We start from the raw sequence: 25,605 nt of genomic DNA, 5'->3' as shown, positions 1-25,605 counted from the left end.
AATCCAACCTGCCGAAATTTGATGAACAGAAAGATGACATGAATACTTTCCTTTGGTGGTATGAAAGACCTTCTCTAAATCAGAAATTGGGTCAAAAGCAACTGGGGCAGTCTGACTCAGTTCCCTTCTTACTAAATATTAATCTGCAGGAAATTATAAAGGCTGAGATGGTCAAATTGTTTAATTGTAAATTTTTAAGTGTTCTAAAATTATTAAAATAATGTTTAAAATAAGGAAAAAAGAGTTAAAAGTGGTCATTTTGAAATGTAAAGAGTCAGGGAGCATGTGAATCTATCTAGCATTTCTTTTTTTACAGCTGTTTAGTGTGTTGGAGAAACTATGAAGTACAACTGGGGGTTGACAGTATACTTTTCTATAATAGTTTGCCCACTTCTTTATAATACAGCACTTCCACTGCTAAAAATAAAAGCTTAGATGAAGGTCATCTGTAAATAGATATGCAGTTTTTCGTTTGTAGTGGTGAGAGTATTGCTGAACGGGTGAACAGGAGTGAATTTTTATGGCAATCCACAAGCATCTGGTTCCCTTCTCCAAATATAAGAAACATTATTAGAGACTGTGGATTGAGTCAGTCTTGAAAAAGTGATAACATTATCTAAGTGAGATGCTTATACACACTACCAGGGTAGAGAGTGCATTGATGTAGGTGAAGAGTGTCATGAAACATGTTGCAAAGGATAATTAAGTGGGTGTAAATGAGTGAAGCAAATAGGAATGAAATGAGACCAGCACTTAGATGTGACTGTTTGAATTGAATGAAAAATTTGTCTGATTTTTTGAATCTATCAACCCAACTTCTAGCAACTGTTCATTTTTTGTTTGAAATTATGAAAACTAGCATTACTGTTATTATAACAGTTTGAATAAATACATAGCACATCTGTAATTGTTCATGGTGAAATCTTTCTGTCAGCAAAGGTAAATGAAGCCTAAACCATAAACAATAACATATTTTGTAATTTTTCCATGATTGTTGCAACAAGAGTCTAGCATATACATTGTGTTGCATGCTACAAGTTGTATAAAATACACTAAGAGCAAGTGTCATAATATAATAATGTTCAGTCAGTACAATTGCACAATGCAGCAGTTGTTTGTCATATAGAAGCAGTGAAACTTTGTTCTTAGTCCAGCATTTGTTTTTTTATTGTGATATGGAACTAGATCACCTCCTATTGTATTCAAAACTTAAGAGGTCTTGTTAGGAAACTTGTATCAAAGCAAAAGTATCTAATGCTGCCTTCTATATTGAACTTAGGCATTAGTAATAAGAATTTATATTTGAAACCAGTTTTGTTGAAATGAAAATTCAGGTTTATTATTCAGTTGTGAAGCTTAGTAATTTAATAATTTCATCTAAACTTAATTACATTACATTTAAATTTTGGCCAAAAAATAAAACTTATGGAAGAAATTATTTGAAACTTGAGAGGAACTTTCCTAAAGGTGTGTAATAAAAAATATTTTTATTTATTTTAGTATTTCTGCTAAATATTTATTATTTATTTTAGTTATTTGCACTAATATTCTGAGTAGTTCAAGTGCAAGGTGATTTTCTTGTTTAGTATAACACTACTTTTTTTAATCTTGAAGTTTTTAAATTTCATTTGCATAACCTCTAGAATCTGCTGAATGATTATCAAGTTTTTTTTAAAGATAAATGTAGATATTTTTTCCTTTTTGCTTTCTTATCACTAACTGTAACTGTTATCAACCCTTGCAAATTGGAGAAAAGTTTAGATTATATTAAATAATGGTTAAAATTTCAAATATGAATTTTAAAATTTAACTAATACATAATTATATAAGATAATACCTATTTATAATTTAACAATATGCCATTAATATGTATCTAGGCAAAAGACAGTGCTGAGTGCTGGTTAAAATAAAATCAAGGAATAATACTTTGGCAGTTGATCACTTGGTAACAAATATTGAGAACTGATTTTAAAGTAAGAAATGGGAGTTTTAGTTTAAAATTAGTTCTTTTTATTGGTTATAAACATGTCAATAAGTATGTGTTGCTTGAAATAAAATGTCTAAAAAAAAAACATTGGCATGGCTACTGTCAAGGGGGTGAAGAAATGCATTTTTTTTCTGATCACTTACTTGATGATGGAATTTAAGAATGAGTAAACAGTGCTATATGAGTAAATTTAACCTAGACATGCATGAACATTGTGAGTGATGCATATGCATCTTTTGACAACAAATCTGAAAGTTATGTAATTTTATCTAAAAATGTCTTAAAATAAAGGAATTCAAACTTGTATAAAACTTTGTATTATAATGTACATGATAATGCTAATTTCATAAGAATACATTGATAGTAAAGTTGTTTAAATTGTTCATGTAGCTCAGTAAAATCTTGTGACTTTTGTAGAAAGGACTGTAAAGAGCACAGTTAAAGTGGAATGGTTAAAGAAAAAAAATATTAATTTCTCATGTATGTTTCTGCTGTTTTATATAAAATGCACAAGAAACTTTTATTGAAATCCCATTCTTTAAGAACTACAGAATTTTTCCCTTTATTGTTCAGGATCCAAACAGTTAGCAAAGTTCAAGCAATATTTGTTTTGTAAACTGAGACACATTTTTCCTAGTGATGGAGAAGCTGGTGTTGTGGGGTAAAAAGTGTAACAATAAAAAGTAAAAATAAATAAAAAGAGCCAAATAAACAGAGGAATGGAACAAACTATGTCATATGGAAACAAATGGATTATTTTTGGGCCAGTTGTATGGTTTGAAAAAATGAAAAAGTACCTACTTGCTCAATCTAGCTTGGCTTGGAAAATGTTGAAAGCATATTTAATATAAATGAAAATGTGTTTATGAAGCAGAGAAAACCACTGACTGAATACATTTATACTTCTATATATTGAGAATAATACTCCAAGACTGAGCGATAACAAAACAGGAACTGTTCCATTAGTAAAAGCAGTGCTTGAATGTATTCAGCAATCTCATGTCTTATTGCCTCTTCATCATCATGCATTTGAATACCACTTGACTAACGTTTAACAATTTTTAAGCTATCTGAAAGTACTTAGTAACTAGATTTACTAATCACTGAAATAGCGATACAGACAAGATTACGCAATTATTGTATGCGTTCCGCTTAGGCATCTTGTTGGTTCCTGAAGAGCTGAGTAGAAAACATTGTGGGAAACCATATATCAACATTAGATAGGATGCCAATAAATACTTTTCATCTCATTTTACTCCCATATGTAACGTGTCAATTTTGAATGACAATAGAAAATGTTTGTACCAGTCACAGTATGAGGGGGGTTTGGAGCACTGGGAAATATGTCTCATTTGCAGTGAAAAGGTTATTGAGAGAAAAAGATGGCGAGTTGTCAATCTTGAGTTGGATAAAAAGGAGCAAGAAATAGTAATGTTTTGTTTATTTCATATATATGTTTTTAATTTCATGATTTTTATGACATTCACACTAGCAAGAAATGCTAATTTTTTTATAATTTTATATTTATCAAATTTGTTTTGTATGTATACTTTGTACTTGTAAACTAAAGATGTAAGAAAAAAAAGATGTAGGCCTTGCTTTCTATATTCGTCCTACTTTAAAATCACAGTCTTGGTGCCATTAATCTATCTGTCCCTCTAAGTTCTATATTTTAAAACTGATTTATGTACACTCTGAATAGAAGTTGCAGGGACTGGGTTAAGTTCTTAAAAAAAGGGAGGATCAAAATTCTGAATAAATGAAGAAAAGAATTATTTATATAAGTTAAATTACCTTTAAGAAACTCCCATACATTTTTCTTGATGGGTAGAAAAGCTGTCTTAAGTAAATTTCATTTTTGTCAATTTATGTAGGAAAGATACAAATTATCTGTTGGTAATATATGTTATGATTACAAATTTTGTTTGATGTAATGGTTGTTTAATTAAACATTTTAATGTGTAGCTTTAATGAAGTGCCATTCAGTTTACTTGGACTTCTTAATTTTCTTTCTTCTAAAAACAGCAACTTTTCTTGCTAAGTGTGTATTCTCATTATTACATGTTTCTTAGAAAATTACAAGCCACTAATTTTTCTAGATAGTTTTTCTTACCAGTTTTGTTTTTTTCTTTTTCAGTCTCGACACAATAGTGAGAATTTTGAATTGTTTACTTTAGATGATGTTGATGCAGCTTTTGATAAAATAATTCAGTTGAAATATAACCAGTCTGTCAGTTTAAAAGGTGAGGTGGTTACTGCATGAGTATTTTGCTTTTTAATGTATGCTAAAATTTTACACTGATTTGAATAGGAATTACTAGTTAGTAGAAGCAGAAACTTTTTACAACTGTTATTGAATTAAATTATCTTAAAATAATTAGACACAAATGTATTTAATTGCTAATTTAAAAATTGCATTCCACAGATGGTGTAATATTTCACCATTTCCCATATAGAGTTACAACTTGAACTGGTTTGAAAGAAGAAATACTAAAATTTGCAGTTACAAGAGGATATTATTATTTACTGTAGTAAATAATATAATTTGATTTACTGAGTTAAGTTCTCATAAAATAATTAAATAATCACAAATAAACAATTAAGTAATTTAAAAGTCAGTGGTAACCTGGTGGTTAAAGCACCCAACTTACAATATGATGGTCATGAGTTCAAATCTATTTCATTGAATATGCTTGCACTTTCAGCCTTGAGGGTGTAATAGTTTGATGGACAGTTTTAATATATGTTGGTAAAAGAGCAGCCCAAGAATTTGCAGTGGAGGATACTGACTGGCTGCTTTTCCTCTAGTCTTATCTCTGTTAAATTAGGGATGGCTAGTACAGACAACCTTTGTATAGCTTCATATAAAATCACAAGCAAACCAAAGACAACAGAACCACAGCTGGAATATTTCCATTTATTTATTTACTTCAGTTAATTCATCAATTTCAACTTAATCTTTCATTTGTTATATATAATTCCATTATTTGTTTCTGAAACTTTAGGCAGTATTAAGTCTTGAATCTTTACCCATACTCATCATATCCTTTGTGAAACTGAGTACATTGTTCAATATACACTAAGTAATGTTTATATTTCAACTTTAAATTGTAATTATTGGACTTGTACATACTAACTTGTAATGATAACAGAAGATATTGAAAAGATCACACTCAATTTTCATACAAATGAAAAACCTTTTCTGACTTGTATTTATATTTAAACATTAAAACTATTCACTTTCTACTAAGATCTTTACTTTTTAGAGACTATACAATTTCTGCAGTGTTTCACAGTACCTGCACACATGTTCAAAATATTGCAGAAAGGTGACTTTAATTTGTACTTTCACTTCTGAACCTGGTGGTCTTTAATGTGTCAGTTTACCCAGAGGAGGTTATATGGCTTGACAGCTCATACCGTGTGGTAGATTTGTGTAATGCTGACTGAGATTATACAATTCTAGTCATGTAAATAAATTAGTCTAGCTGATTTCATCAAGAAAGATAACTGTTTGGAACTAGAGTAGAAAAATTCAGCATCAGCTTAATCATCCAGCATTGTTTTACATTAGGCAAAGGTCAAGGAATCTCAGTGACACCACTTGCTGCAGGTCATATGATTGGTGGAACAATTTGGAGAATAATTAAAGATGGAGAAGAGGACATTGTGTATGCTGTTGATTTCAACCATAAAAAGAACGGCATTTAAATGGATGTGTTCTTGAAACTGTAACTCGCCCTTCGTTACTAATAACTGATGCTTATAATGCTGCTTATAACCAAGCACGTAGAAGACAAAGGGATGAACAGTTAATGAGTGAGTTTCTTTTATATCTTTAATAAAGAAGTTAAACATTAGAAATAAAAAAAAAAAACAACACCTAAAAGGTACTAGGATAGTGAAAAGTATTTCATAGATATAAAGTATGGATTTATGGAAAAAGTTGAGAAATTGTGTAATTGGGCTTCAAAGATTTATTCAGTAGAAAATATAGACAAGCAAAGAGGTTGAATTTATAATGAAATATATATGAACTTTTCTGCTCTTGCTTTTTAAGTTTTAAGTGTTTTCTGCTTGTATAATTTACTTTTATTAATCCTTTTGCAATTGGTCTCTTTTCAAACACTTTTTTGCACAAGCCACTGTGTTACATTCAAACCATATACCTTTATTTTCATTGTATGTGAATGAAGTTGGTGTTATACTGTTATTATGATATGATTTGAACTTTTATGCTTCTAAGTTTTAAGTCATTTATTTCAAAAGAAATCTTTAAAAACACAAATTTCAAATGTGTTGTCACATGACCAGTGAGTTATGAATATTCTCTGTTTTCATTATTGCAATGACAGTTGTGTAGAGGTATGTCAAAACTCTTAAGATGTTTACATAGACTTTTGATTTGTACATTTTGAAGTTCTCTGAATGAATACAGGTATAACAAGTAACACATTTTTTTCAACCTCTAATAGTTGCCATACCCACCTTCAACATATTTCTTTGAGCTTTGTGGCTTACATGTAGATGTTGTAGATACGTGTGTATATTTTTAGATAGCTCATTTTACACTATAATCTAGTAAATGTTGTTATAGATTTCATGCAAATGATTATAGTATTGTTGGCATTTTGATCAACTATAACACTTATGGTTGTTTCTTATTTATGTTATAGTTACAGATACAGTTTAAACTGTACTTTCATTCTACTCTCATATTTTAGTTAACTAAGCATTAGTTATGTATTAAAATGCATAATTGAAAGGTTTAAATATTTTTTTAAATAGATATCATACTTTGCATCAGTCCTCAAGGCTTATGTTATTATGTGGTGCACAAACATTTTTTCATGCAGGTTTGTGCATGTCTACATAGACACTGTAATATGCTTCAAGGACACCATTGACTTGAGATGAATAATAAGTGGTAAAGGGCGAGAAAGAAAAATATATTAAAAATAATTATATGTGAAAAGGAAAAGACCTGAAATATGGATTTAACAAAATGAAAATCTTTGAAGATGTTCTACAAAACATTATTCTGTGCTTATTCTGTTCTAAAAATTATATTCTGCTACATAATATTTGTAATTTGTGAAACATATGAATTGTGTTAATATTTTTTGTGTGTGTCTTAAACAGCTAACATACTTCAAACACTGAGGAACAGTGGGAATGTGTTAATTGCAGTAGATACAGCAGGGAGAGTACTTGAACTTGCACATATGCTGGTATGTAGGGTTTGTTTCATTATATTTAGTATATTGTTTAATTTTGGCTTAATGAACTGTGTTTTCAACAACTCTCTTCTGAGTCTTATAATACTTTCATTATGTTTTTATTACAAGGTTTTATTAAGTTAAATTCAAAATTTAATTAAACTACTTTATCATGATATACAAATGAATTGGGCAAAAAATCATAGCTAGTAATCCAAAATGTAATACTATACAAGTTTTAAGTTTTTAATTTTATATGGCAGTATTAAAAATAAATACTGAATTTTCCCAAGCATGAAAATTGTCACATTTTCTCTTTAAGTATTCCCTATTTTATAATGTATTTATCACTCCTCAGATGAGTGTGAAATTTAAAGTAAATTACTCCTTATATAATTGTCATTGCATAGATAAAGCATAATTTTCCTGGTCTTCAATATTATTCGAGTACAGAGCCATCAAATAAAAAATAAAATACCTCTTTCAGTGCCCATCTATCATATTCTCTCTTTTACAAATTGCCAGTACTACTGTCTGACATTTAATGTTATTTATAATCAATAGAAAGCCAAAGGTTTAATCTGTCAAATTACATATTTGATAAATTGTTTTCTGTATAGAGAATTCTTAGTCACGCTTTCAGTTAAACTTTATTTCCATGGAAAATGCATCAATGAGCTTAGCTGAATATTCAACAGCTTTGGTGCAGTATTTAATTAAATAAAATATTTAGTGCAGTTGTATCATTAGTCAATACAAAAAAGTGAGGTTAAGTGTCATCAATAGTCAAAGGGATATAAATAAAAAGAAGACTCAGGTAAGTATGTTATTTCTTTTATATGTATTCTTTATTAATTATAATAAAGGTAATTAAAATGTAAAAATTGGAAAGTTTTTGGAAACAAGTTAAAGTGACAAAAATTATAATTTTTCACAAAGTACACTTGCAAGTAGTCTGCATGTTAGATAATGTGATAGTTTAATGTGAGCTGCATGTTCACCATGTGGTTTACAACTTATCTGGCATGAATATTTAGTTAGACATGGCTCGAAAGGCAATATAGAATAAAATTTATGTATAAATAGATGTATATTGTTATGAGTTTAAAACTATTTAGGATAAACAAATATAGTTTCATGTTACAATTCAAAGTCGTTCTAAATTGAGAAACACTATAGAGTTAGTGTGGAGAAAATAATAATTAAAATATAAAGTTTTACTGTTAAAAATATCTAGGGTGTTTTATAGATTACACATATGAATTTGAGATGGAGAGTATTTTCAGTCTAAATATTAAAATCACTGCACTTGTACAAGTAAAAAAAAAAAGGAACAAAATACTTGATTTATATTCATGAACAAATCTGTAATAAAAACATTTTATTTAAAAATAGAATTTTTTTGTGTGCAACAGACATGTAATGCTTATTGCAAACATGATAGAACTTAAAACTGTATTAAAAGTTATAGTATGGAAGCTATCACAAGTGCAAAATGTTTATGAAGTTGGTCAATTTGACCAATCTTGTAGCAGGATAGTTATGTAGAAAAATATTTGTTGTATTAATCAGGTTCTATATGATTACACCCTTGTGCAAATTAATTGAAACAAGGCGGAAAATTACGATTTTTTTCAATTTTTTTGAGTTTTGTTTCTGAGAATCCAAAAATTACTCTCAAATTAATAGATAATATGACCACCTTTATTTTTTAAAAGATCATTAATCCGTTTTGGCATCGAGTCCATGAGTTGACTGCAATCTTCTCTAATTTTTGGATTGTGGTACCACACCTCAATTATGACCTCAATTAGCTTATCTTTCATAGTACAGTCTTTTCCCCGAAGACTTTCTTTACAAATCGCCTAAAGGTTTTCAATAGGATTGAAGTCCGGAGAGTTTCCAGGCCAGTCCAGCACCTTTATTCGCATTGTTGTAATAATTCTTCACAAGTTTCGATGTGTGGCATGGAGCCAGATCTTGCTGAAAAATGCCAGATCCATCTGGAAATCTTTTTTTAAATTCTGGAACGACTCTTTTCTGCAAAACTTTGATGTACTGTGGTCCTCGCATCATACCTTCTACGATATGTAAGCCTCCGATGCCATAGTAGCTGAAAAAGCCCCAAAACATCTTCAAGGGATGTTTTACAAACTAATTGATGTGAGATTCTCGAAGTTTCTCACCTGTATATTTGCAAACATGCAGACTTCCTTGACCCTGTAGGAAGAAATGAATCTCGTCACTGAATAACACTTTCATCCATTGTTCTTGCATCCAGTTTTCTTATTTCAGACCCATTGATACCGTTTTTTCTTCATTGAGTTGGTAAGAAGTTGTTTTTTGACTGGTCTCCTTGCCCTTCTAACGCAATTTCTAATGACTTAATATTTCGTCATATATCCCAAAAATAGTTCAACTGTATTGCAAAACACAGCTAATGACGCTGTCTGTGTGAAAAAATGACTATTACAGGAAATCAGCAGGTCCAGCGAACCTACACTGGCTGCCATGCTGAAAATATTGTAAAATGACCATTTGTTTCAATTAAATTGCACAAGGGTGTAAAACCTGTTTTGCAGGATTTCTAATGGTGTTATTTTTAGAATATATTTGAAAGTCATAAAATAGATTTTAAGTGTCTGATGTTATGGTGTGATAGTTGTCTGTTGAATTATTGACAGTTATATAGAGTTGTGAGTTAATCAGCAGACTAGAGATTACATAAATCCTTATCTACATTAGAATTCAATTTATATTGTTTTTTGTGATAGTTACAAAATTCCAAATGGCTTTCTTTATTTTACATTTTTCCTGTTTAAATATTTTTATATACTTTCTTTTTCTGTTGTATGATTAATTGTATATTTCATTAATTGACTGCTGTTAATGTCTTAAAGTGTTGGGTACAGTTTTAAATAAAAGACAATTTTCATGAACTCAGAGCTTTTGATTTTCATGAGGAATTAGATAAAGCTTATTTCTAATTATCTTAAATGCAGTTAGATATTGCAACTATTTCAAAACAAATTGTTTGCACTGTTCATAACATGTTACTTTTTTCTTGATTTTTAGGACCAGCTCTGGAGAAATCAAGATTCTGGGCTAATGGCTTACTCTCTTGCATTACTTAACAATGTTAGTTACAATGTTGTGGAATTTGCAAAATCACAGGTTTGTTCATTTATATGCTAACCCTGTCACTACAGTTCAGTACATGGGTCAGAGATCAAAAGTCATGTCACCACATTTGTTGACTTGCATTCAAAATTTTAGTGAACTACTATTTTATGAATTTATTTCAATAGATTTGGTATGAAACTGTAAATTATAATTAAATTTTTGTAGTATATATCAGTTAGTTTCTTGATTGAAACTTGATTTTTGTGTCACTTGGTATGTTGAATGCAGCACTTATTCAAATTAGATATTTGTGGTGTCAAAATACTAAGTATATAGTTTCATGCAAATTAGGAACTTAAATTACTGATATTGACAAGCTAGAATATAAAATAAGAAAATATCTTTCCCGTTTGTTGAAATGTTGCTTACGTACTGAATGAAACACAGTGGTTCTGTTAATCTCTTTCCATTTTTGGAAACAGTCTCTTATATACACGTAATTTACCATATGATTAAACTGATATGTTCACAAATACTGGTGAAAGCTCAGAATGTCACTCTAGTCTCTTTCTCAACCATTTTAAAGTGCCTTGGGAGCTGTTGTGCTTTCAAACCAAGATTTCATGCATGTAGATTGTGTCTTTTAGTCTACTTGAATTACATATTTTTTTAGATAAAGTACAGCTTAGTTACTAAACTTGGTAAATTATAGTGGAATTATGTGGTGCTGATATAATCATTACCTAAAAAAGTTTGAAAGTGTGAAATTTGAAAATTCAAAATGAGTACAAAGGCTGTAGTAACTTAAAAGATATAGTTGTTTGCTATTTTTATATATTTATTGTTTTATGTTTTAAAAGAATAAGAGCTTGTTTGTAAATCGTAATAATGCATGTGTGTGTAATGTGTAATAATTGAAATGTGGCTGCATTTTAAAAAATACTAGTCCACTGAAGTACAGTCTAGATGGGTAACTTTGTAAAGACTAAAGGTTAATTTTATATTACTGGATATGGTAACAGGAGTGCATGTGTGCTATGTCAATCCAAGTTCTGTAATGTTAGCCAGGCTCAACTGGAAGGTCAATGTAATAAAAATGATGTATAATGTTATGAGATTTTAAGTTATTTAGACTGAACATTATAATTTATAGTCATTCTAGAACAAAACAGTGTAATTTATATTTATTTCCTAATTTCAAATTCAAATTGATAGATCCCTGTAATTAGGGAAAGTAAAATAAAAGACAGAAAAGTTTTACTGAAAACAAATGTTTTAAATCTGTTTATGAGATTTTAGAGATTACACAAATAATATTTGAGATTTTGGGGACAAAGAATAGTTTTTATTCCTGACCTAAATATCACTTTTCATTAAAACTAGTAACAAAGCAGACTCAATATTTTCATAAACAACTTTTTATTAAAACTATTTCATTAAAAAAAATTGAATTTTTTTGTACAAAAGACTTGGAATCATTATTGAGAGCTTACCAAATTTTGTGAAGATACATCATTAACAGTTGTAGTGTAAATACTTAACATGTGAAAATGTGTGTACAAACTTATGTATTTTTTAATGAGCCCATCACACTAGGTTTACCGTAATAACTGCAATGAGACTTGTGTAATTTCTGCTGACCTGTCAATGTGTGAAAAAAATGTTCAAGAATGGTACACATCATTATCAAAGAAAGATTTTGAAGGTATTCATGATCATATTTGGATACTCTTACATGGGAAAGTTAGTGATCAGGAAAAAGGATAACAAATGTCAAAGTAAACTCTGCTTATTATCAGACCAATGTTTTGGACCCATTTATACCACCCAGAAATACCAGCTTTTGTATAAAATTGAGACCAATGATTATAGGTTCATTGAGATAAGGCTGCCAGTCATATCTTTTGTTTGAGTTTTGCATACTTTAAGCAGTCAGAGGATTAAATAAGTACTCATGATATTCCATGTGAAGACATACTGGTGAAGTTGATAGGTGCAATGCTTATGAAGCAGTTACTAGGGAACATTGTTCTTGTATACTAGATGCATTATATATATATATCGTAGGGTGGAGTTGTGTATTTGGAGTTGAGAGTTTTATGTTGGTCTTTTTGCTATGGAAACTATGCTGGATGTTTGTTGTCAAGATTCATAGTCATAAGATAAAGTATGACTGGATGTGGCAGTGTGGATTATAATGATTTTGTGAGCTTCAAGATGGTTATAACTTTACATGTATGGAGTTGGTGTATTGCACCAAAACCTGTTTCTGTGAAGCTTTATGTAGTAGTGGATACTATAATTTTGAATTTGTAAGTATATCTTGAGGAAATTTGGTAAGCTTTTTTAGTAAACATTTACACATGTTTTTGTCAAAATAATTAGAATTTTTAATAAAGTATTTTTGCTGAAGATTTGTATGTGGATTTATGGAGTCAGGCCAAGTGATTTTGGCATTAAGAATTAAAACTTATTAAAACTTATTGAGAACTTATTAAAACACTTCCTTTTAATATTAAGAAACAATCTAGAATAACATTAAACAGTTATAAACTGTTTTGATATCAAGTTTATTGACATACACTGATAATAAAGTTTATCAGTTAAATTTTGAATATAACTATAAAGGTGCACTTAAGCCCCTGGCTGTACACAGAGGACTAATATAATGTATGCAGTCTCTGTACAGGTTCTTGAAATGGAGCATTCCTAGTAGTCTGTTGGCATAGAAATTAAAGGTATAAGATAGATGAATAAAACACATCATTTGATGATGAAAGTGTTTTTGTTTGTTTTTTAACTTAATGTTTCTAAGTTTCAATCAGATTTTAGTTAATTTTTTTAACATTTGATTTCCAAAATGTACATATAAAGATATTATTTAGTTAAATGTTTTTATTTCAGTTGCCCACATATAATACTATTTCTTTATCATTCACTTTGATGTTGAATTCAGTATACTTGGAATACAATTAAAATAATTTCAATTTTTAATCCATAGGTTGAATGGATGAGTGACAAAATCATGAGAACCTTTGAAGGTGCTCGAAACAATCCATTTCAGTTCAAGCATCTGCAACTCTGTCACAGCCTTCCAGAATTAAATCGTGTTCCAGATCCAAAGGTTAGAAGAATTTTGACCTCTACAAATTCTTTTTAACAAAACCTCAAAATAGTAACAACAGATTTGTTGTTTTGATTGGTAGCTTGTTACTTTTTTGTTTTAAAAGGCATAAACTCATTTAAGCTTTACCAGTGAATTTCAGTTTTTTATGTCCAGCTTACAAAATAGCCATTGTGTCCCTCAGAAAATAGATATTAAGTGGAAAAGACCTATATGATAAGAGTTAATACCAAAATTTAGAATCTTTTATTCCTATTACTTTTTATTTTCCAGGTTAATATGAATTTTTTTTTATTTATGCACAGCACCACCATGTACAATAAAAATTAAATGAAATTAAAATGGCAGGTTGTTGATCTGTACAATTCTTATTTATCTCAAAATAAAGATTTTTAAGTGAGATTACTAATCCAAAGAAAAGCCTAAATTTTGTCCCTATTAAGAAACATGCGATTTCAAAACACCAAGTCAAGTATTTTTTCTGCTGTTTATCTTCAAGTGCATTTCTACGCTTTAACTACAGATCAGTTAAGATAAGAAACACCTATCTCACATACCAACAATAGCAAGTCATTTTTCTTGTGTATAGAAAAAAACGACATGTTTATTCCCATCTGGGAAATTTCCTTTCTTGATTACTATTCAGAGAAATGTCAAAATAAAATTTACAACTTGTATTTTATGAGTTCGACATCTGTTAGCAACCTCAATAAATATGAAGTAGCTTTACATAATATTTGTTTAAGTGATAAAATTGTAATTAAAGAAGCTGACAAAAGAAGAGCAATGGTTGTTTGGAATAAAGAATTTTATCTTTAGAGAGCTCACCAACATTTATCAGACCAACTATCCTATGCTATCTCCCCTTAGTGTGGATTCTTGTACATGGTGAAGGGGACCTCCCAGGGAAGGTTCTGTTTTTTCATTTTACCTCCTCTGAGATCTAAACATCCATCTACCTGTTTGCTGTGCATGATGACCTGTGAAGGGGAAGAGAGGATCCTGGTGGTTGAGGGGTCCAACCCTAACACACCACTTTGGCTTTGAATTCCTGTAGATGGGTGGTCTTGAGGTGGCCTCCCTAGGGTTGACTGGTCCACTTGGGCTAGGGTCAACCAAGTACCAGTGTTGGATGTTTTCAACAGGTGTTGGACATTGTATCTGATGCTGGTGTTTGGATATAGTGTTCATGAAACCCTGAAGTTGCTGTAGTGTCCTTGTTTGGCATTGTAATGTGTCCCCTCATAAGGTTTCATGGTGGGTGGGGTAAGTTGGCCTGAATTTTTTTTTTTTATTATTATTAAGGATTCTCCAGTTAAAAACTTAAATAAAATAATGAAAAATAGTCCACAGGTAAATGACCACATTGTGAAGATTCTGAGCAGCAATCTTTAACATCTATTAACACCTGTATCTCATTTTCTTGTACTACATTCACTTTCAAACAAACATTTAGGGCAGATGTCTCCCTCTTTCATTCAGAAAGGACTAGGGAGACTTGCTGGTTTTTGAGAGTCAGTAAAGAGGCTTTGCTCTGGTGACATATTGGTGGAAACATCCACATTTCAACACAGTGAACTCCTCTTGCATTCACAGGTGATTGAGGTTATGCCTCATGCTACTTTGAATTCATCAAGAGGAGTTCTTGTTGAGAACTTTTGAAGAACATCCCGAGTCAGATTCTTGCTGGTTTCTCCACCCAAGGAGTTTCTGCAGTGAGGTGTATCTTCACTCGAAAGATGGAATTATGATGCCGACCAATATCCTCATTCTGTCATTTATATCGCTGCGTGTACCTGCCACCATCAAGGCAGGTTATCTTAATTGCAAGGTACACTCCAAATCCTCTGAGGTGTTTCCAGTGTCAGTGGTTTGGTCACTTGACGGACCACGATGCCTATGAGTGTAAATCAAACCCTTATTGCATCAATTGCAATGTCTGTCACCCTTCATACTTTCATTTTTGCCCTAAATGGTTGGAAGAAAAAGAAGTGCAGCATTTGAAAATAATTCATAACATTACTTATCCTGAGGCTCGAAAGTTGCTGTCCACCACTTCATCTTAGATGCATGCTGCTGCACTTCGTTCCACTACTACAGTGGGAGTGCAGATGGATCTCCCTATACCTCCAAAAGAATCATTCTCAAACCAAATGAAAAGTCTTTTGACCTCCATGGTTACAAAAGTTGATGAATCAACTTCAATACCTATCTCTGTCCCTAACATACATTCCAGCAAACCCCAATATCCACTTCCTTTGGTTCTGGATATGGGCATTTCCTCTTCTTCTCTTGCCCCAAAATACAAAACAATCATTTGTTCACATCCTCAGTCGCTGGAATCCTTTTCCAACAACAAAGCACCTGCCCAGTCGACCCAGGGCCTGTAGGATCCATGAAGGTCGACAAACTTCCCTCAAATAAAGACAATAAAGAAAAAAGACGTGGCCATAAATAGAAGGGCTCTCACCCAATTTGCCCACACATAAATAAAACTGGCCACCTTGCTATAATGGAATTGTTGAGGTTTACATTCTACTCTGGATGGCATCAAAGCAGAGATTGCTTTCTACCATCCTGTATGTCTTTCCTTACAGGAAATCTTTCTGAAACCTACCAATACAGTCACCTTTTCGCAGTTTTTTATGTACCAAAATGACAGGCTGTGTTTTAGACAAGTGCATGGATGGGTGGCACTTTTGATTGACACTTTTGGTGTACCTACCCTGTCTTTGCCACTTGGCACACCTTTGGAGGCTGTTGCCATTCGTGTTTCCTTGGTCTTACCATCACTGTTTGTTCTCTCTACCTGTCGCCTGGAAAGACCTGTGATCAGTCAGACGTTGATGCTCTCATTGAACAGTTGTCGTCTCCCTTTTTAATCCTGGGGGACTTAAATGGATGTTATCTCTGGGGAAGTGCTGATATTGATGGGAGAGGTTGCTCCGTAGAGCATATGCTCTCTGATCACAACCTTTCTCTTTTCAGTAGTGGCTCTTATACTTATTTTCATGCACGTAATCTGTTGTTTACTGCTATTGATCTCTCAGTTTGCTCCCTTTCACTATTCTCTCACTTTTCATGGAGGGTTGACAATAACCCACGAGGCAGTGATCATTTTTCCTATAATTTTGAGAAAGCCTAGCCGTAGTCAATGCCACTCAACCTGTGTGCCCCAGTGGAAGCTGGTCCTCTTTTACTGTTCTTGTAGAACTTGATCCTGCCATCATCTGTAAGCCATCAATAGATGACTGTGTGGCAGAAGTAACTGACTGTATTATACAGCCAGCTTCTCAGTGTATTCCTAAAACCTTGACATGTTTTCCATGATATCTTCGTTCATGGTGGAATCCTGCTTGCCACATGGCATGGAAGGCTAAAAATGGGCCTAGGATACTTTTTGTTGGTATCCCACACACTCGCACTGCATCGCTTTCCAGCAGGCCCGTGCAGTGCTTGGTGGGTAAGACGTTAAAGCCAGAAGGACTCTTGGATTAAGCTCACAACCAGTATATCTTCTACCACTAGTTACAAAGTCATATGAGACAAAATTTGAAAGGTCAGTAGGCAATATAATTCTGTTCTCCTCTCAGTCTTGCTTTTGATGGCCAGTAAGTAGCATCACCGATACTCTAAATGAAAACTTTTGTCAAGTATCTAGCACTTCTGGTTCTTCCTCCACCTTCTTATCCATCAAGACTCAGGCAGAGTCTTTTTTTTTTTTTCCTTTTTTCCTTTTGAGCTGATTGTCTTTTTGACTATAATCATTCTTTTACACTGGTGGAACTCAAACTGGCCCTTCATCGGTCTGGCAGTACATCAGTCGGACCTGATGATGTACATTATGAAAGCTGCACCATCTGTCTCCTGCTTCTCTTGCTATTATTCTGATTGTTTTTAATTGGATCAGGCAGGAGAATGTTTTTCCTGATGTCTGGTGCCGGGCTATTGTCCGACTTTTCTCTAAGCCTGGGAAGGATCCCAAGATTCCTTCAAACTATCGTCCAATTGCTTTGACGACCTATCTCTGTAAGACCTCAGAGAGGATGGATAATGTTTGTCTTGTTTGGTTTCTTGTATCAACCTCTTCTCACCCACCCAATGTGGGTTCTGATGACAGTGCTCCACCATGGACCACTTGATTCGACTTGAAATGTCAATCAGAGAAGCCTTTTTCAAAGGACAACATCTTGTATCAACATTCTTTGACATTAAGAAGGCTTATGATAGAACGTGGATGTATGGCATTTTGCGAGACCTCCTTATATATTGGTTTTGTGGCTGTTTGCCCATTTTCATTAAAATTTTTTTAATGAACAGGTGATTCCAAGTTCATGTGGGTTCAACACTTTCCTGTTCTTTTCTGCAGGAACTCCTGATTGGAAATACTGTTTGTTATTTGCTGAACATCTTTCAAACCATCCTTCCATTTCTGTTTATACAGATGGTTGGAAATCAGGTGACTGTGTGGGTTATGCCATGGTTTGGTGTGTTTTGGTGGTTGTGTGCTGAATCTCCTCTACAGCTTCTGTGTTCTCTGCTGAATTGTATGCAGTTTCTCTTGCCCTGGATTACATAGAAGCTAAGCAGTACTCAAATTGCACTATTTATACTGACTTGCTTAGTTTTTTACTGGCCCTGAAATCACTTCACGTTAGTTCACAACCTGTTTTCAGTAATATTCAAAACTGACTGAACTACTTCTCTCTAACATCTACCACTATTCAGTTTTTCTGGATACCAGGCCACGTTGGCATTTGCAGGAATGAGCTCTCTGATACCGCAGCTAAATCTGTCTGCTCAGCTCCATGCCAGCTGGCAGTCAACTTTGAGTGAGCAACGTGAAAACAAGCTTTTCCAAATAAAACCCTCTATTGAACTTTGGCCATGTTTCTTCTGTAAGGAGCAGAAAGAGGAAGTTGTTCTAACTAGACGACGCATTGGTCACAGTCTTGTAACTCATCGTTTTGTTTTATCTGGAACTGATGTACTAGTATGTAGTCTGTGTAACATTCAGGTCACAATGAGCCAAATTTTACTGTTTTGCCATCATTAAGACTCTAAACAACGGCACCATTTTAAACATGTTCTGTCCCAAGGTTTATCCGTACCATTAGACAGTGTTATTGGTGATTGACACAGTCCACCTTAGAATTGTTTTTAGTTTTTTAAAGGCCATTAATCTTTTTAATGCTGTTTAAGTTTTTTTAATTTATACATTAGACCTTTTTTAACATGATTCCCTTTTAAGAATCAAAGTACATCTAGTTTGATTTGAAATTAAAAAAATGGCTGTAATGTCAAATAACTCAAAGCCAGGACTGGAAAGGCCAACTTCAGGTGATTAACACTGCTGTTTGAACTGCCCGTTAGTCATCCTTGTGAGTTATAATAATTAAAGTTTTGTTACAAGTCTTTTAAAACTTTTATTACTTTACTTTCTGTAATTGGCCATAACATCAAATCACTCAAAACCAGGGCTGGAAAGGCCAACTTCAGGTGACTAATGGTGGTTATTGAACTTACCTATTAGTCTTCCTGGTGAGTTATGATAATTAGTTATGCTACAGAAAGTCTAGACTAGATGTAAAAATCAGATTTAATGCTATTCATGTTTTTAATTCAAAAATTAAACTTTGACTTGTTTTATCTTTTATGAATTTTAGTAATATTACTTTAATTTTAACTTTTCACCAGATGTTTGGTGCAGATAGCCTAGTTGCTTTGCACTATAAAACATCAAACCAATCAACCTATGCTATCTGTGATGATGAACCTCTTGATGAAGATCATCAGAGTGTCAGTTCTACTGTAGAACTAATAATAAGCAATACCAAACTTTCATTAGAAGCTAAGAATTGCTAAATAACCTAGGTTTCCTGTATTCTATCTTTTACCTGATGTACATAAGCTTTTTTGGCAGATTCCTAGTCTCAACATGCAGCTGTTCTACTGAACTTATCTGTAGTCACCTTGATTCCATTCTAACACCCTTAGCTCATCAACTCCTTACATTCAAGGCACCTATAACACCTTACAAAAAATTGAAAATTTTAAGTCAAAATGAGATCTCATGATTTTATTCACATTTGATGTAATGCCATTGTATACTTCTATTCCACATGAAAATAGACTTAAAGCTCTGAATTATTATTTTGATAGGAGGGATACTCTTAAACCCCTCAACTGAAACCCTGATTAGATTGGCTGAACTAGTTTTATTCTTACGTGCCTTTTCTTCTGACACCAAATTCTTTAAACAGATGAAGAGTGTAGCCATGGGTTCCACCTGTGCTAAAATCTTTGTTGGTTACATTGAAGACTGCTTATTTTGTAACTGCACAAGTACTCTTCTTGCCTTATATTGTAGATATATTGATGTTTTCACTAATGATGAACTAGATCTTTTTTGTTCAGTTCATTCAGTCATTTTATTCATTATTACAATAAATGTCTTCTATTTCTTACCAACCCATTTCATTCTTGTATAAATTTTTCTATGATTGATTATGGCAATCTCGAGACACCTGTCAATTACAAGCAAAGAAAATGCATAGCTATTTGCACTCCAATCATCCTCAGTACATCATGAGAAACATTTCCAAATTTCATCTCATCAGGTTTCATATGCTTAACAGTAAAAACCAAGATTTTAATAGCAAATTTATTAATATGTTCTACTTTTTCATAAACTTGGCTACCCTATTTGTCTTTATCACACTAAACATAATCTACATATAAACAATAAATATCCAAATTTAGCTTTCTAGAAATTGCTTAGCTTAAATCATATCAGTAATTATTACATCAACACTGCAGACAATTCAAAACTTCCAAACTACACGTGTCCAACCTCTCTTCAATTAATACACACCTACTCTTACTGGTCATCAACACACTTCTGTTATACTTGTTTCATGCATTCGACACACAAATAATATATTGTTTGGCAACTTCTACATCATAACACAGGACAGCACCTAATAATACTTGTAATTTCTTATAAAACAGACAAATTAAAAAGTTACTTGCCTGCAGTCGACTTCAGAACAACTTACAACTATCGTCTGCTTACTTGTGTTGGTGCATACAGTTGTTAGAGGAGAAGATACAACATTTGTCCTTGCATTGATCATAAAACAACTGTTAGAAGCCCTGAGTCAACATATTCTGTGAATGACCATTTCATCTGTGCTTCTAAATGTTTAGTTAATTGTATTATTTTTAAAACTGACCAAATCTGTGTAGCTTGGAACTTAACAAAACTGATCATCGTCTTGAGCACTTTATTTAAAGTGTAAGACTTACATCATGCCCTCTCCAACATTAATGAATGAACCACAACCAAAAGTAAATAATTTTTAAATTGAGTTGTGCAAGTCCTATGATCAGATCAGCTTTTTATAATTTTTTAAAATGACCTTCTTTTATTATTTTAAAATGTTTAACTTATTTCTCTATCTACTATGCAAAGATGTCATATATTTCTAATAATTTTTAATATTGGTTTTTAATCCACAGTTTTATTATGTTGTTTAATTTTAGTAGTTTTGTGTTTGTTACATTGTTCTTGTGTAATTATTTCTTTTCAAAACATTCCTGTAATTGCCATTAAATAGCAGGTTTGTTTTGGGCTTGAAAAAGAGTTTGTTTGAAACATTATTGAATAAATAAATGACAACCATAATTTTTTAAGATCATTTTTCTCTAAAACTCTAATTTATTTACTTTATCATCTAAGTTTTTCAGAAAGTGCACATTGTATTTAGCTGTTTATAATGTTATACATGTGAGATTAAAACATGTTTTCCACTTGTTTTGTAATTAAAACAGGTAGTATTAGCGAGTAGTCCAGACTTGGAGTGTGGGTTTTCCAGAGAACTTTTCATTCAGTGGTGTAGTAACCCTCGCAATAGTATCATCCTGACCAACCGAACTTCACCAGGTACACTGGCGCGTCAACTGATCCAAAATCCAAACCAGTGTACTGTCACAATATTGGTATTAAAACATTTTATTGTAACTGATAGCAATTTATTTAGTGAATACTTGTTTTGCCATAAAACTACTTTAACTGTCACATCAAGAATAATTATTGTGTACAAAATAAACTACTTTAAAAAGTGTAGTAAAGAATTTAATTATCAGGAAGCTTGTTTATTAAAGTTGTCAATTGGAAGGTTTCATATCATGTGTGTAATAAGTTTTGAACTTTGTTACATATTCTTATATTTTGTCCCACCTGGGGTTGTGTTTTCCCTCCTTGGTTGACCACACTTTTTTTGGAACAGATGGTCTGCCATTGCTCTTTTTGGCCTTCATATCCAGGTGTAGTTGGATGAATTGTGTCTGTCCTTGGATAACACTGCTGTATCTGCTGGTCAGCCCATCCCACCATGGCTTCTTACAAGTCCCCAAATGTGACCTATCTTTAAAAGTTATCTGAGAAAAGTAAAAAGAGAAAGTTGTTCTTACTAGACTACGCATTGGTCACAGTTTTCTTATATCTGGAACTGATGCACCAGTGTGTAGTTTGTGTAACACTTAGATCATAATAAGCCACATTCTACTTTCTTGTCATTGTTACAACTCTCAACGATGGCACCATTTTAAACATGTTTTGTCCCAAGGTTTGTCCATAATGTTACAGTGTTATTGGTGATGGCTATACTGTACACTTTGGTAATGTTTTTAGTTTTTTAAAGGCCATTAATCTTTTTAATACCATTTAAGTTTTTTAATTTATACATTACACCCTTTTTATGTGGTTCCCTTTTAAGAATCACAGTCTCTCTAGTTCGATTTGAAATTAGAAACTGGCCGTAACATTAAATTACTCGAAACCAGTACTGGAAAAGTCAACTTCAGGTGACTAATGCTGCTCTTTGAACTACCTGTTAGTCATCATGGCGAGTTATTATTATAATTTTGCTTCACATCTTTTTAAATCTTATTACTTTCCTTTTTTGAAAATGGCCATAATGTCAAATAACATGGAACCAGAACTGGAAAAGCCAACTTCAGGTGACTGATGATGGTTTTTGTACTTACCTGTTAGTTTTCCTGGTGAGTTATGATAATTACAATTACGCTACAGAAAGTCCTTTACAACTTGAATTACCATAGTGTTTCTCTTAATGCTGTAGACTAGATGTGAACATTGGTTTTATGCTATTTATGTTGTTTTTTTAACTTTGTTATGTTTTACCTTAATTTCCTTTTATGAATTTTACTAAATTTACTTTTAACTTTTTACCATATGTTTAGCACAGGTAGTTTAGCTGATTTATGCCATAAAATACTAAATCAACCAACCAACCAACATACATTTTGTCTTGGTGTAATACATTTTAAATCTGTTAACATATTCTTATGTTTTAGTCTTGGTGATTTTCTTCAGCCCATTCAAGCAGTTCTTTATTCAGATAACATGATCAAATATATAGTTATTACTTTGTTCACATTTTTACAATGAACTGAGAATCATATTGGATTATACATTCAAAAAAGAACTTTTAATTTTTATATAGTTAGTCTATGATTTCTCAGAGCTAAGATATAAGCAGTTATGCACACCATGAAACATGAGGTTAAGAAACAGTGATTAGCTGAAATCAATAACATTTATACTGATGTTAAATTATAAAATTACTATTATTTTATTCAAAAGTGTTACGATTTTTCTCCTAGATAGTTGAGTTATGGTTTTTGTTCAGAAAAGAAAATCAGGTAAATCACAAACACTAATTACACTTCATTCAGAGTGAACTGAAATAAACCATAATAAGAATTTACAACTTTTCAAATTTTATTATAAATTTTATATGAAATATTTTGAAGAAATGAATGAAAGAGTGACTATAATTTTATTTTCTTTAATTGTTCTTTAATTCACTGGTGAAATGAATATGTTTAGCTATGACATCCTGTTCATGTGTAACATAAATTCAATTAGTAACACCATTATTAAGAATTTCTGACAAAAATTAAATTAACTGTGCAGCAGAACTGAAATTGTTTAAAATAATTAAATTGATTATATATGTGGGTGAGGGTGGGTACCAGTTAGAAACACTGTAAATAGACATTGAAGGTCCAGAACTTATAATAACCTCCATGATATTATCTTTATTTTCTGAGATCTCAATGAATTTGCTACAATGAAAGCAGAAGCTCTGTATATAAATTAGTTAAAAAGCTGGATAAATTATATTAGTTTGAGGGAATTTTGTTTGACTGTTTATTATAATTATTACTGAATTATTGTTTGTTTTTAAATGAATATTTGGAAGTTATGTTAATTATATTTTGTACAGTTAACATAGTGTAAAACAAAATTAGTCTAACTAAAGTACATTAAGAATGTGTAAAACATTTTAAGCAACAGTAACATGTTTTTATGTTTATCATTTATTTCTTGATTTATTTCTTAATAAAAGTAACTGACAAATATAAAATTAATAATTTATTTGGTTCAACAAGAAAACTTAAGAAAAATTGAAAAATTATTTCTTGGTACTGCTTGAAGAACCTATATACTAAGATGTAAAGTGATCTAACCTGAAACTTTGTTTACCTTTAATATTCTGCACTCCCAAGGATTTATTGTTTTTCATGGTAGTTAGACATGGTTCAAAGAGGAATAAAACAATAAAATAAAGGCAGTGGTGAAATAGTTAAAGAGGCCTAGATGCCTTAGTGTAAATCATTTTAATTGCATGTTACAACCTGCAATCAGTCTAGTAAAAGATACAGTGATAGTATTTTTAACATGGAAATCACCTTTCACTTTGAGTGAGACTGATCAGTCTGAGTCAAACTGACTCAGTACATTTACAGGCAAATCTTTTGTAAAATACTTTATTAAACATTCTGATGTTTTTTTGTATGTTATTGTTTATAATATTTACCAAAAGTTTCACCAAATTTTGTTGAGATATTGTAGTAAATTTGGAATTGTGGTAAACATTTTTTTTAAGTGAGCTTGGTTCAGTAAACTGATACCATGCATATCAATCAACTTATCTGCATTCCTATGTTCTTTTGTAAGAACAGCAACAACAAAAGATTTTGAGACAAGCTTTGCAGCTAGATATAGTACTTGTGTTTAGTTATGTTTTAGTGGTATAGTTTGAAATATGAAATATATTTGCTCATATTGGATAACAACTGAATTGTTTTGAATTGCTGAGTACTGCAGTTTTGTTCCATATCAGTCTTATTTGCCCAGCTAAATTGATGACAAGGATATTATTCAAGCGAGTTTTATATGCCTTGTGGTCTGTGTGTGTATATAAAATCTACACCAAGATGTTCCAAACTTTTAATGTTTCATATTTCAAATTCTACCACTGGACAAAAATATAGTTCTAAGTTCAATCAGATTAGTTTCAAAACCACTTTTTTAATATGGAATAATGATGTTTCTCTGTAAACAAAATCTATAAAAATTCTCTTCCTACAAAACATTTATTATAACTTGTTTTCAGACTGTTGTTTTTAGCTTGCACATTGAAAAAAACATTTTTAAGACTTTGATGGAGTAAAATGTATATTTCATACATACTGTTTATTAGAAATCAAAAAGCTAATAAAATGTTAGCTCTTAGACATTTTACTATCTATTTATGTTTTAATTACAAGTGCATTTTTAACCACAAAAACATTTGGAATTAATTTTTTATAAGGTAAAACGTAGAGTGAGATTGGAGGGAGCTGAGCTTGAGGAATACATGAGGAAAGAGAAAGAAAAGGAACTGGAAGCTGCAAAACTAAAAGCAGAAAAAGGAGGGTAAGCTTTGTACTTGTAGCAAGGAAATGTAGAAAAATATGTGTGTACATATTACATATATTACATGACCTTGCAACTGTAAAAAAAAAATATATATATATAAACCTAAATTACTTTTTTTTCTGGTACAGCTTCATATTCTAACATTCAGTTACATTTGTTTGTCCTCAATCGCTTTAAACTCATTGTTATACATCTGTTTATACATTTTAATCCTTTTTTCTCTCTCCCTCTTTCCCTTTGAACTGGATCCATAATATTCATTCTAGTAAGTTGTAAATCACATGGTTGAATATGCAGCTCACATTATTGTATCAAATAACAATGCACAAATTGCTCTGGAGTATACCTTATGAGGAAT

At 31.7% G+C, this 25,605-nt stretch overlaps 1 protein-coding gene across 1 annotated transcript in view; it reads left to right on the top strand.

Annotated features, from left to right (window-relative positions):
• Nucleotides 1–25,605, top strand: part of LOC143222743 (cleavage and polyadenylation specificity factor subunit 2-like) — a 60,877-nt gene that overhangs the window by 20,148 nt on the left and 15,124 nt on the right. The window contains 8 exon segments of the mRNA XM_076449678.1: nucleotides 4,125–4,230; nucleotides 5,562–5,678; nucleotides 5,681–5,806; nucleotides 7,130–7,218; nucleotides 10,282–10,380; nucleotides 13,331–13,453; nucleotides 21,287–21,454; nucleotides 25,141–25,244. Of these exon segments, the coding sequence (XP_076305793.1) occupies nucleotides 4,125–4,230; nucleotides 5,562–5,678; nucleotides 5,681–5,806; nucleotides 7,130–7,218; nucleotides 10,282–10,380; nucleotides 13,331–13,453; nucleotides 21,287–21,454; nucleotides 25,141–25,244 (932 nt within the window).

Source organism: Tachypleus tridentatus, chromosome 8 (assembly GCF_004210375.1).
Source record: "Tachypleus tridentatus isolate NWPU-2018 chromosome 8, ASM421037v1, whole genome shotgun sequence".
Taxonomy (NCBI): domain Eukaryota; kingdom Metazoa; phylum Arthropoda; class Merostomata; order Xiphosura; family Limulidae; genus Tachypleus; species Tachypleus tridentatus.
This window is presented reverse-complemented; position numbering and strand designations above follow the sequence as displayed.